At 42.1% G+C, this 14,636-nt stretch overlaps 1 protein-coding gene across 1 annotated transcript in view; it reads right to left on the bottom strand.

Moving 5' to 3' along the window:
• Window positions 1–252: 252 nt before the first annotated feature.
• Window positions 253–14,636, bottom strand: part of SLCO3A1 (solute carrier organic anion transporter family member 3A1) — a 676,694-nt gene continuing 662,310 nt past the window's right edge. Inside the window, exon 10 of the mRNA XM_069766261.1 lies at window positions 253–1,587. Coding sequence (XP_069622362.1) covers window positions 1,208–1,587 — 380 coding nt within the window. The 3' untranslated portion in view covers window positions 253–1,207. The remainder of the gene's footprint in view (window positions 1,588–14,636) is intronic.

Genomic DNA, 14,636 nt, shown 5'->3' with positions numbered 1-14,636 from the left:
GCTATTGGTTTCTTAATTGGAAACATGGAAAGGGTTCTCAATATAGGTAAAAATGATTACAATTTTTTTGTGGGGGAGGGGTATATATATCTATATCTATCTACCTATATATATATATATATATATCTATATATAGATAGATAGATATAGATATATAGATAAATATATTCTCTTTTTTTCTATATATATACATATATTCTCATATATATATATATATATATATATATATATATATATATATATAAAATAATTGAGAATACCTACAAATTTCACCCCCAAAAATATAAAACTGCTTTGTATCATACCAAAGTGAAACAAGAGTAACTCCATAAATGCCCCACACAATGTCATTAGAGGACCTACAGACCCATCATACACTGAGAATGTGTGGATATACCAGGGAAAATGGATTAGATGTACAAGACTCAGTTTGTACTGAAATTCTATGTCCTGTCTGATGACAAGGACACGAAGTGTTAAAGATCGCTCTTCATTAATGTATTAAACAGACTTTGTGAATTTTTTTCTCTGCTGGCAACTATTCTCATATCCTGCAGGACAATGGAAGGCACGCTCTACTGAACAGGGATCTATGAACCATTGTACATGGGATACGAGCTTCCGTGACAGTACAGGGTAACAACTCAATCAATGATCTATTTAAAATAATTAAAAGAAAAACAGGAATAAAAACATGGAGGATTTTTCAGAGCTCTGTTAGTGTCTTAAAAGTCATAAGATTTATTAGGATTTACTAAAGCCTGGGCCCGGTTGCCATTCCCAGCGATGAGAGAGCTTATTTTGAAGAGTATTTCTAGGATGCTGTCAGCCATTATCCAGCAAATGAGTTGCACTTGTATCAATCAATACGCAGCGATGCATGATGCCACTAAATTCGATGCTGGAGCCTTGCCAGCTTTGTAGTTTACGAGCCACCCTTGTGAGCTGGTTGGGTTTCCTATTAGACAAGCCGAGGGACTTGTTGCAGTATCCAACATGCTGGAAGATCAGATGCTGAAGACCTGAGAACTAACAGCTGCACCTCTGACTGCTTTCTCTCTAGGTCAGTAAACCTGGTGCCATCCAATGTCCAATGCAATAGAAACAAATTATATTTATATATTTATAGATATATATTTGTTTTTCCTTCAAAAAATAAAGAATCTCTTGCGTGGTCAGCAGATAGAGTCACGTCATCCATCTTTTACTATAAAACAGACTCCATATTTTCACACCACTCGTGATCTTCCAGGTTATAGATGAATTTTGTCCTGTTCGTTTTATTTTGGGAGATAGAGTCTCGGCCAAGATTATCTAAGGTCAATGTTGACGAGAAATATTCACTTGTAGTGAGCCCTCCTTCATGATTTTTTATGTATCTCTTATAGTTTTTTCTTAGACATTGCCATGATGTGGTATACAGGATGAAAGCTAAGGACTTCAGGGTTATAGCAATGCTGACGTAAAGATATCTATAGGCAACATTGTCATACAGGGCACAGGCTCCCTGCTCTCCGCAAAACGTGCTCCAAAACAAACAGGTAGAATCAATCCCAGCTCCAAAGATGAGTGGCGGGGGTATAAATCCTGCAAAATAGAGATAGAAAGACATAAATAACGGTATGAACATGTTTTAGGATGTTGTTTAATACTGGGGTCTACCTTCACAATGTCAAAACTACGTACGTTGCAAATAGAGAATAGAGATGAGCAAACAAGTGTGAGATAAACCACATAAAAAATTGCATTACATGAGTTTTTTTGCGTTTTGCTGTATTCGAGTTCACAACCAAAGAAATGAGCTGGATCATAAGTTGGTATACATGCAATGCGTAAGGGCACGTTCACTCTGTGGCCATTTCACAGGCAAAATTTTATTTATATGAATTCAGAAAAATGTTTACTGACTGGCCATTATTTGAAGAATTGTAAATGGTTGTAAAGGAGTTTATAGAAAAAATTGATACTCCCCTCATGGTGCAAAAGTTTTGTTGCTTAAGCTGCCTACAGTCAGATCCTCCGTTTTTCGCAGCCCAGCTAGCTCCTCATACGATGCATATCGTGACGTTGTAAAGTCATGATGTGCATTGTGATGCTCAATGCTGGAAGACCCAGTAGAGGGTGAAAATGCCCAAATAGGATGTTACATGCTGGATAAAAGACACAGCAGAGGACCACACAGTGGCCAGTGGTGGAAGCAAGACAGGTGAACGGCAAGGTGAGTATTATTTTTTTTTTCACACTCAAGAATTATTATACTCCGCGATCTGGTGAAACCTAAGAGAATAATAGAGAACATTCAAAGTGCATTGAATAACTTAAATGTAAATCGAAATATAAGCAAACTGGCAAATTCCAATCTCGGCAGATTTGCCCAACAGTTGCAAATCTAAAGTTTTCCTTAAAGAGGCTTTGTTGTCACATACATTTTGGACTGATCTATAGCATTATTCTTTACCTTTCATGAACATGAGATTACTGTGGCTTTCCTCTCAGTTCTTTGCCCTTTTGGCTTTCAATACCTGCACTCAGTTTACTCGTGGTGGGAAAACCACAGTTTGGCATGTCCTCTGCTTTCTCGTTTACTTTTGTGTAGAACAAGGTAATATACACAAGGTCTGGCCACCACAGAATAACAGAATACAGAAGTCATTTGTTTTTGCGCCCCTGACAAGTTTTTTCAAGTTTGGCAATGCAATGAAAGAATACGAACCAACAGAATCTTTAATCTAGGAGGGTCCATCACTGCTTTAGAGAAAGAGCTCTTTGCCTTTGATGTTCTCTCTTCATCATGTATTGTCCCAAAGTAGATATCAAAAGTCACAAAGGTACTAAATAACTACAATGCTTTTATTCCACAGTCAATTAATGTTTGCACTTCTGACACTTTTACTGCTAAGCAAACAGGTTAATTTCCCAAAAGCCTTTACATTTACTCTTTATATGCATGCCCTGCAGAAATACAGCTATTAAGTTATAATGGCGAAATTCACATTAGCTTATTAAAATTGTTCTGCCTGTGGCTTAGCACCGTAAAGAAGATGAGAGAGGCACACAGTAGAATGCAATTTATTAGCCTTATATTAATTATTTGTAAAGATCACAATCCTAAATTGAGGAGCGTTCACATTTTCATATTGTCCATTGAATAGTCAATATGTATTTTCCACCCTAAACTTTCCCCTGAGATAGGAACAATGCATGGTTTGTCAGCGATTTAGATCACACCACGGAGAACCTTAGGGAGCTTTATGAGAAAGGTATTTGATGAGTAGAAAAATTAAGGAATTCCTTTGCTCATAAAAGACCTAAACTCAGTTCATAATCCATTAAATATCAGAGGGTCTCCAGAGTACATTTGTGAAGCTGGAAGTAGGTGACCTAGTTGTCACAACTGCCAGATAAACCAGCTACTTGTGGTGTCTTGCCTGCCAAGTCTCATTAATATGCACTAAGTCTTTATGATTTCGATTCAGAATCACTAATTTCTGCATTCAGTACTCATCATGCAGTTGCTTATGAAAGTTGGCATTTTCTCACTATGTTGTGCCAAACACATAAAATCTCATATTAATGGATTTTTGGGCAAAGTTGTGGGTTTGATGGTGATTTTTACCTTAGCTTGCAATAAGAATAGTACAATTTAACATATTAGAGTGCCTCTACAGATTTATCTAACATTGGAAAATTAAAAGATAGCATTTAGACAGTGTATTAGCGACAAGAACAGAAAACCACTCAGGCCATGAGTCATTATCTTCTGCAAAGTTCTTTAAAAATGTACTGAATAACTTCTTTGTATCTATTTCTAGATAAGAACAAGTATGGCCTCCAATTAAGCTATCACTTTGGTCCACACCTAAACCTCCTAGAATTCTGGATAAGGACAACTCAAGAAAATATAAGGTAAGCAAAGTTACCCAATCTTAAAATTGTAGGGGGAGACTTATGAAACCATCTAAAATAAAAACTTTTTGTTGCCCATAGCAAGCAACAACTCATGATTTCACCACTTGCTGTGTCCTAGAGACGCTGTGAATGACAGCTCAGATGCTCTATGGATAACAGGGGCATGTCAGGTTATCAGTGCCATGAGTGACAGCTCAGCTGCCCTATGGATAACAAGGGCATGTCGAGCTATCAGTGCTGCGAGTGACAGCTCAGCTGGCCTATGGATAACAGGGGCATGTCAGGCTGCCAGTGCTGTGAGTGACAGCTCAGCTGCCCTATGGATTACAGGGGCATGTCAGGTTATCACTGCTGTGAGTGACAGCTCAGCCGGCCTATAGATAGCAGTGGCATGTCGGGCTATCAGTGCTGTGAGTGACAGTTCAGCCGGCCTATAGATAGCAGGGGCATGTCAGAATATCAGTGCTGCGAGTGACAGCTCAGCCACCCTAAAGATAACAGGGACTTGTCAGGCTATCAGTGCTGCGAGTGACAGCTCAGCCGGCCTACAGATAGCAGGGGCATGTCGGGCTATCAGTGCTGTGAGTGACATCTCAGCTGCCCTATAGATAGCAAGGGCATGTCAGACCATCAGTGTTGTGAGTGACAGCTGAGCTGCCCTATGGATAACGGGCATGTCAGGCTATCAGTGCTGTGAGTGACAGCTCAGCCGGCCTATAGATAGCAGTGGCATGTCGGGCTATCAGTGCTGTGAGTGACAGTTCAGCCACCCTATAGATAACAGGGGTTTGTCAGGCTATCAGTGCTGTGAGTGACAGCTCAGCCAGCCTATAGATAACAGGGACTTGTCAGACTATCAGTGCTGTGAGTGACAGCTCAGCTGCCCTATGGATAACAGGGGCATGTCGGGCTATCAGTGCTGTGAGTGACAGCTCAGCCGGCCTATAGATAGCAGAGGCATGTCGGGCTATCAGTGTTGTTTTACAGCTCAGCCACCCTATAGATAACAGGGGCTTGTCAGGCTATCAGTGCTGTGAGGGACAGCTCAGCCGGCCTATAGATAACAGGGACTTGTCAGACTATCAGTGCTGTGAGTGACAGCTCAGCTGCCCTATGGATAACAGGGGCTTGTCAGGTTATCAGTGCTGTGAGTGACAGCTCAGCTGCCCTATGGATAACAGGGGCTTGTCAGGCTGCCAATGCTGTGAGTGACAGTTCAGCCACCCTATAGATAACAGGGGTTTGTCAGGCTATCAGTGCTGTGAGTGACAGCTCAGCCAGCCTATAGATAACAGGGACTTGTCAGACTATCAGTGCTGTGAGTGACAGCTCAGCTGCCCTATGGATAACAGGGGCATGTCGGGCTATCAGTGCTGTGAGTGACAGCTCAGCCGGCCTATAGATAGCAGAGGCATGTCGGGCTATCAGTGTTGTTTTACAGCTCAGCCACCCTATAGATAACAGGGGCTTGTCAGGCTATCAGTGCTGTGAGGGACAGCTCAGCCGGCCTATAGATAACAGGGACTTGTCAGGCTATCAGTGCTGTGAGTGACAGCTCAGCTGCCCTATGGATAACAGGGGCATGTCGGGCTATCAGTGCTGTGAATGACAGTTCAGCTGCCCTATGGATAACAGGGGCTTGTCAGGCTGCCAATGCTGTGAGTGACAGTTCAGCCACCCTATAGATAACAGGGGCTTGTCAGGCTATCAGTGCTGTGAGTGACAGCTCAGCCGGCCTATAGATAACAGGGACTTGTCAGGCTATCAGTGCTGTGAGTGACAGCTCAGCTGCCCTATGGATAACAGGGGCATGTCGGGCTATCAGTGCTGTGAATGACAGTTCAGCTGCCCTATGGATAACAGGGGCTTGTCAGGCTGCCAATGCTGTGAGTGACAGTTCAGCCGGCCTATAGTTAGCAGAGGCATGTCGGGCTATCAGTGCTGTTTTACAGCTCAGCCGGCCTATGGATAACGGGCATGTCGGGCTATCAGTGCTGTGAATGACAGTTCAGCTGCCCTATGGATAACAGGGGCTGGTCAGGCTGCCAATGCTGTGAGGGACAGTTCAGCCACCTTATGGATAGCAGGGGCATGTCGGGCTATCAGTGCTGTGAGTGACAGCTCAGCCGGCCTATACATAGCAGGGACATGTTAGGCTATCAGTGCTGTGAGTCAAAGTTCAGCCACTCTATGAATAGCAGGGGTGTGTTGAGCTTTCAGTGCTGTGAGTGACAGGTCACCCACCCTATCGATAGCAGTGGCGTGTTAGATTGTCAGGGTTGGGTTTGGGTTTCCTCCAGGTGTTTCCCTTTCCAGATAATTGTCAGGCTATTAAGTTATATATTGTATACAATGGGCAACTCATGATATGAGATACTCTTTAAGTTCCCTTTATTAAGTTAAAAAAAACAGCATTGGGCAACTCATTTAAATAGCCGTTTATAAAATACATGATAACTTGAGTGTGTATTTGAAAGTTTAGCCACCATGATACTTATTGCCTGGCAACTAGTGTTGAGCATTCCGATACCGCAAGTATCGGGTATCGGCCGATACTTGCGGTATCGGAATTCCGATACCGAGATCCGATACTTTTGTGGTATCGGGTATCGGTATCGGATACATAGAGATGTGTAAAATAAAGAATTAAAATAAAAAATATTGATATATTTACCTCTCCGGCGGCCCCTGGACTCAGCGCGGGTAACCGGCAGGCTTCGTTGTTCAAAATCAGCGCTTTTAGGACCTGAGAATCACGTCCCGGCTTCTGATTGGTCGCGGGCCGCCCATGTGACCGCCACGCGACCAATCACAAGCCGCTATGTCTTTGAAAGCCATTAACGCGCTCATTTTTAAAAATGAGTGCGTTAATAGCTTGCGGTGACGTCGCGGCTTGTGATTGGTCGCGGCCACGCGACCAATCACAAGCCGCTACGTCTTTGAAAGTCATTAACGCGCTCATTTTTAAAAATGAGCGCGTTAATAGCTTGCGGTGACGTCGCGGCTTGTGATTGGTCGCATGGCCGCGACCAATCACAAGCCGCTACGTCTTTGAAAGTTATTAACGCGCTCATTTTTCAAAAATGAGCGCGCTAATAGCTTATGGTGACGTCGCGGCTTGTGATTGGTCGCGTGGCGGTCACATGGGCGGCCCGCGACCAATCAGAAGCCGGGACGTGATTCTCAGGTCCTAAAAGCACTGATTTTGAACAAAGAAGCCTGCCGGTTACCCGCGCTGAGTTCAGGGGCCGCCGGAGAGGTAAATATATCAATATTTTTTATTTTAATTCTTTATTTTACACATCCCTATGGATCCCAGGGCCTGAAGGAGAGTTTCCTCTCCTTCAGACCCTGGGAACCATGAGAATACCTTCCGATACTTGATGTCCCATTGACTTGTATTGGTATCGGATATCGGTATCGGCGATATCCGATATTTTTCGGGTATCGGCCGATACTATCCGATACCGATACTTTCAAGTATCGGACGGTATCGCTCAACACTACTGGCAACAAAACAAGTTGACATATAATTGTATATTTACGGTGCATGGATTATTTGCAGAACCATAATGGGTATGAAATGATTGAACAATAATTTACTTTTAATCCTGCTGTTGAAAAGTAATATTCAAGGGCTTAAATCTCGTTCAACTATTATTCTGTAGCATTATGTTTTTCTATTTTCTCTTGGAAATACATGTAAAAATTATTGTTCAATTATTATAATTGCAAACATCACCCACAGTGGAGCATAGATGACTTCCAAGTCATAAATTAAGCCTTAGGATCTGCTGACAGCCCAATGTCATAATAATAATAATAATCTTTATTTTTATATAGCGCTAACATATTCCGCGCATTATCATTGCTGTCCCCGATGGGGCTCACAATCTAAATTCCCTATCAGTATGTCTTTGGAATGTGGGAGGAAACCGGAGTGCCCGGAGGAAACCCACACAAACACGGAGAGAACATACAAGCTCCTTGCAGATGTTGTCCTTGGTGGGGTTTGAAGCCAGGACCCCAGCGCTGCAAGACTGCAGTGCTAACCACTGCGCCACCGTGTTGCCCTCTGTTGCAGTGTGTATATTAATGAGAAAAAAATGAACTTTTTTGAATTTACCAAATGGCTGCAATGAAACAAAGAGTGAAAAATGTAAAGGGGTCTGAATACTTTCCATACCCACTGTACGTCTGTATATATGACTGTGCCTGTTCACTGTAACACTCTTGTTACTGCTAGATAATAGTATCCAAATAGCCCTTTACATGTAGGAAGACATATCAGTGGATATTCTGATCTTATATTGAAGATGGCAAGGGTACTTTGGGAACAAGAAGCCGCTCGCACTTCTGTTGACCCTATCCCTGAAAGTGTGAAAATGACCTCAGCAAAGTATATAGAGTATATCGAGTCTCTGACTGACCACTTTCTCCCATGGTACAAAAAGAAGAACTGTCGCATAAGTAGTAAAATCATCTTTATGCATGACCATTTCATGCCGCAAAGAAAACCTTTGAGTCATTGGCTGCTATGGGCATAAAAGGAGAGAAACTCATCCTCCCCAGACCTCAACCCTATTGAGAACTATCCTGAAGCAAAAGATCTATGAGGGTTGGAGGCATTTTACATTAAAACAGCAGCTCTGGGAGGCTATTCTGACATACTGCAAATAAATTGAACCAGAAACTACTCAAAAAGTACAAGTTCATTGGATGCAAGAATTGTGAAGGGGTCTGTGGCAGGGTCACCAGCACTATGTGAGGGGAGATATGTGTCACAAAAATTGCTTTCTTCTGTAATGTAGAAACCCATAAGTTTCTCTCCTGCATGCTGTGTGCTGAAGGGGTTAATCAGTCCTGATAAGGGAGGTTTTTTTTAGGTGAGTAGGTCAGAGGCTGGCTGGATGTCACTGTTTTTTTTCTCTGTTGTGTGTTTGGAGATTAAACCTTAAGTGTTTTTAGTTTTGAGTAAAATACTGTTATCATTGGGAGGTTTGTCTAATAAAATTTGATTTATACTCTAGTGGTTGATGATTTGAACATTATACTCTAGGGGTTGATGATTTGAACATTATACTCATTTGCATTGATCATTTTGGACCATCAGAGAAAAATAGCATTTGCATAATAATTTTTAACAGGGTGTTTGCTTTAAAAATATATAGAGAGATGTAAATTCTTGAGTTACTTTCCTATGTTTTATATTATTTATTTTATTCAGTCACATCTTAGCTATATCAGTGTTTGGTAAAGTTGGTGTACAACTAATATGGCAACCGTTATAAGACTCATAAAATATAAAACAGGCTAATTATAGATGGTATACAGGTTTGAACTCAACATTGGTCCCAATGTAAAATCGGTACCAGGCCCAACCACTACCTGGTATGCCATGCGCTTTGTAAGCTTTCATGTGGGAGATGGGCCATAGGTACAAAGTATGAATCCTACCTCTACATAGTTGGAAGCTATAGTAGCAGCCTTATTAGATGTCACTAGGATCACTTGTCTAAATGGTTAAAATGAGCATTTAGCTTTTACAGGTTCTATTTTCTGGAGAAATGTTCTTTAATTTGTAATTTCATCCATGAAAGTTCCCACATAAGTAACTAATATGGCATTTTTATACCCACTTAGATTGAAACAAAAAGCATTCTTTTCTTGCAGATGTAAATTAAAATATTTTATTAATCATATTATTATGCAATTGAAGCACAACATTTTGCTATGAAGTTATTTAATGCTATTTTATTGTTAACATCGTGTCCTAGTATGACATTCAGTCCTGACACCAATCTGAAGTCTCGGGATGTCGTTGCCATAAAAAGACAACACTTGGAATAAAGCCCAGGACTCCTCATTGTAAAAAATCAGCCAGTGGTCAACAATGGATTAGGATACACTGTGCTCAGGAAAAATGTATAAAAAAAAGTCTGCTGTGATTTTCACTTCTTCAGTACAGGCAAGGACACAGGTTATTGTAGACCACAAATAATGTTTTAACATGAAAAAGAAAATGCATTTTGGAAATGTATAATAAAGCATAAAATAATGAAGATTATAAGTGGAGAAGACTTAGAACCCTGTTGGAGATTACAATTTCCATTCCTCACTGTGTAACTTGTTCTCTTATGTTACTTTTCCATTATAAAGGGTTGATGTTGACTTTTAGGATTTCTTCTTACAGTAGAGTTCAAGTTCTTTTCCTCTCTGAAGAGGCAATTTGCATATTTAATTTCCCAGAGGAGCCTATAAGGGAGCTGTCACACAGACAGCTCTCTCCAGCGACCAACGATCAGGGGAACGACTTCGGCATCGTTGAAACTGTCTTCAACGATGCCGAAGTCCCCCTGCAGCACCCGGATAACCAGGGTAAACATCGGGTTACTAAGTGCAGGGCCGCGCTTAGTAACCCGATATTTACCCTGGTTACCATTGTAAAAGTAAAAAAAAAAAACACTACATACTCACATTCTGATGTCTGTCACATCCCCCGCCGGCGTCCACAGGGTTAAAACTGCTTTCGGCAAGAGCGCTGCTAATGCACGCGCTGCTGCCGAGAGTTTCCCTGCACTGACTGTGTCAGCGCCGGCAGTAACAGCGGTGACGTCACCGCTGTGCTCTGCTTTACGGCCGGCGCTGACACAGTGGACGCCGGGGGACGTGACAGACATCAGAATGTGAGTATGTAGTGTTTTTTTTTTTAGCTTTTACAATGGTAACCAGGGTAAATATCGGGTTACTAAGCGCGGCCCTGCACTTAGTAACCTGATATTTACCCTGGTTACAAGTGAACACATCGCTGGATCGGCGTCACACACGCCGATCCAGCGATGACAGCGGGTGATCAGCGACCAAAAAATGGTCCTGATCATTCCCCAACGACCAACGATCTCCCAGCAGGGGCCTGATCGTTGGTCGCTGTCACACATAACGAGATCGTTAGCTGGATCGTTGCTACGTCACAAAAAGCATGACGTTGCAACGATATCATTAACGATATCGTTATGTGTGACGGTATCTTAAGTTTCTTTACTGTGGCATGACAGGCATGTCACTCTCTGCAAAAAGAAATGCTGCCCCTTAAATCACATTCAGAGGTCTCTCAAACCAAATAATTTGCTTTGCACTGAAAAGGGGCAATATCCTAAAACACAGTATCTGCAAATTGAGATTGTGGCTTGGCTTTTTTCCTAAGTGGCAAGGCTCTTGAAAGGGTCGATATTAACTGTTAGGATTGCTACATCCAATAAGTGGCGCTAGAGTTCAAGTCCTCTTCCTCTCTGAAAACACAATTTGCATATTTTCTATTATAAAAGATAAATTTAATTACTTAATTTTAGCCAAAAATATTGAATCCTTATTTCTACTAAATGTGCTGTCCTCTCAGTTATTTGTACTCTAAACTTTCCAGACTTTAGTTTTTCAAATAGAAAGTAGCTGTCTGTCAGAGATCACTGTCAGCCATAACTGATGGGATTTCTGTCCTTTAGCCTCACAAAGGGTCTTTACCTCGCTCTCTTATGTTTCCATGATAGCTAAAGCTAAGATACCCATCCATGCCAGTCACTGTTTAAAACCATATTTGATTGAATCTTGGAACTGAGTCTAACAATCTGAACATGTGTCAATCTTTAAGTGACAAGAGCATTGTCTAAACATATGTCATAGACAGTGATGATCGAGTATTAAAGTGCTCTGTATTCGAATTGAGCAGGTTGGACCCTTGGACGGACTCGTCTTGAGTACAAAGTATAATGGAAGTAAATGTAAACTCAAGCATTTTTCCGGAAGACCCTAACAGAAGGACTGGAGAGGCAGAAAAATCACTAAAATGGATGGAAACAGCACTCAAATGCAATGTGAATAGCATGGGGAAGATGCCTGGATGCATCTCTGACTCCCAGGTTGATGCTGGGAGCAATGTTGTCAGAACATTACTCCACTTTTATGGATTGACAATAAAACGTACAAAACCAAAGATAAAATGGATTGTACAGGAAAATATATTAGGAAACTTTATTTCCTGTATAATCTTGTATATAGGTAAAAGTAAAAACAGAGAAAAAAAATCTCCTCCACCTCTTAGGTTGTGTGCCCACGATCAGTAATATTAGCGTTCTGGACACAGCATATTTTTGCAGTGTCCCAAATGCTGCATTGTACAATACAAACACAGTTGATGGGATTAATAGAAATTCCATCCCCACTGTGCTTCTTTTTTACACTGTGTAAACTCACCTGCGGTGCGGGTTTCCAAGCCGCAGCATGTCAATTTCTCTTGCGGGAACGCTGAGTCTTCTGTGCAGAATTTCCCCATAGACTTTCATTAGATGCAGATAAATACGCAATTTAAAAAAACACATGCGTTGTATGTGCATTTACTCAGGAGGTTTTGTAGCCTGGGTTTAATAAATAAACATAAAAAAATTAAAAGGTGTCCCTTCTATTTTTGATAACCAGCCAAGGTAAAGCAGACAGCTGTGTGCTTATATTTTCAGATTTTGAAAGTAAATGGTTATTGGGCCTTTCCCAGCCTAAAAATACATAACACAGCTACCCCAGAATTGGCGCATCACAATTCTGGCGCTTTGCCCCGCTATTCCTGATTGCCCTGGTGTGGTGGCAATTGTGGTAATTATACAGTGGGGCAAAAAAGTATTTAGTCAGTCAGCAATAGTGCAAGTTCCACCACTTAAAAAGATGAGAGGCATCTTTAATTTATATCATAGGTAGACCTCAACTATGGGAGACAAACTGAGAAAAAAAAATCCAGAAAATCACATTGTCTGTTTTTTTATCATTTTTTTTTGCATATTATGGTGGAAAATAAGTATTTGGTCAGAAACAAACAATCAAGATTTCTGGCTCTCACAGACCTGTAACTTCTTCTTTAAGAGTCTCCTCTTTCCTCCACTCATTACCTGTAGTAATGGCACCTGTTTAAACTTGTTATCAGTATAAAAAGACACCTGTGCACACCCTCAAACAGTCTGACTCCAAACTCCACTATGGTGAAGACCAAAGAGCTGTCAAAGGACACCAGAAACAAAATTGTAGCCCTGCACCAGGCTGGGAAGACTGAATCTGCAATAGCCAACCAGCTTGGAGTGAAGAAATCAACAGTGGGAGCAATAATTAGAAAATGGAAGACATACAAGACCACTGATAATCTCCCTCGATCTGGGGCTCCACGCAAAATCCCACCCCGTGGGGTCAGAATGATCACAAGAACGGTGAGCAAAAATCCCAGAACCACTCGGGGGGACCTAGTGAATGAACTGCAGAGAGCTGGGACCAATGTAACAAGGCCTACCATAAGTAACACACTACGCCACCATGGACTCAGATCCTGCAGTGCCAGACGTGTCCCACTGCTTAAGCCAGTACATGTCCGGGCCCGTCTGAAGTTTGCTAGAGAGCATTTGGATGATCCAGAGGAGTTTTGGGAGAATGTCCTATGGTCTGATGAAACCAAACTGGAACTGTTTGGTAGAAACACAACTTGTCGTGTTTGGAGGAAAAAGAATACTGAGTTGCATCCATCAAACACCATACCTACTGTAAAGCATGGTGGTGGAAACATCATGCTTTGGGGCTGTTTCTCTGCAAAGGGGCCAGGACGACTGATCCGAGTACATGAAAGAATGAATGGGGCCATGTATCGTGACATTTTGAGTGCAAACCTCCTTCCATCAGCAAGGGCATTGAAGATGAAACGTGGCTGGGTCTTTCAACATGACAATGATCCAAAGCACACCGCCAGGGCAACGAAGGAGTGGCTTTGTAAGAAGCATTTCAAGGTCCTGGAGTGGCCTAGCCAGTCTCCAGATCTCAACCCTATAGAAAACCTTTGGAGGGAGTTGAAAGTCCGTGTTGCCAAGCGAAAAGCCAAAAACATCACTGCTCTAGAGGAGATCTGCATGGAGGAATGGGCCAACATACCAACAACAGTGTGTGGCAACCTTGTGAAGACTTACAGAAAACGTTTGACCTCTGTCTTTGCCAACAAAGGATATACCGTATTACAAAGTATTGAGATGAAATTTTGTTTCTGACCAAATACTTATTTTCCACCATAATATGCAAATAAAATGTTAAAAAAACAGACAATGTGATTTTCTGGATTTTTTTTTCTCAGTTTGTCTCCCATAGTTGAGGTCTACCTATGATGTAAATTACAGACGCCTCTCATCTTTTTAAGTGGTGGAACTTGCACTATTGCTGACTGACTAAATACTTTTTTGCCCCACTGTAGTTGGGGTTGATGACAGCTGTGATTTGCCAGGGCCCTGGCACTTGTTTGGGGACTGACACCGGCACTGCTGCTCACTATTAAAGTGAAATGTATATTCACTGCTCTCCATGCCCATGGGCATGGTGAGCAGTGAATATTCATGTCCCTTTAGCAGTGGCACAGGCTTTAGCCTAGCAGCCGGCTCCTGCCTTCTGTCACCCGTTGCTCTGCTGCTGGGACTGATCGGGCCCCTTGACTCATGGGCCCCATAGAAGCTGCATGATGGGCTGCTATTAGCCACTGGCTGGGGAATCCTGGGGCAGCAGGGACCGTTAAGAGCTGCTGGATTTGAATGCCAGCAAATGTCAGTGCCTGGGCCCATCAGAGATTCCTCCAGTTCTCTGGTGGGCCAGTCTGGTCCTGCCTGGAAGCATCTCTGACTCCCAGATCACTGCTGAGAACAATGGTTTCACACTTTAAATCA

The sequence above is a fragment of the Ranitomeya imitator genome, chromosome 4 (genome assembly GCF_032444005.1).
Source record: "Ranitomeya imitator isolate aRanImi1 chromosome 4, aRanImi1.pri, whole genome shotgun sequence".
NCBI lineage: Eukaryota > Metazoa > Chordata > Amphibia > Anura > Dendrobatidae > Ranitomeya > Ranitomeya imitator.
This window is presented reverse-complemented; position numbering and strand designations above follow the sequence as displayed.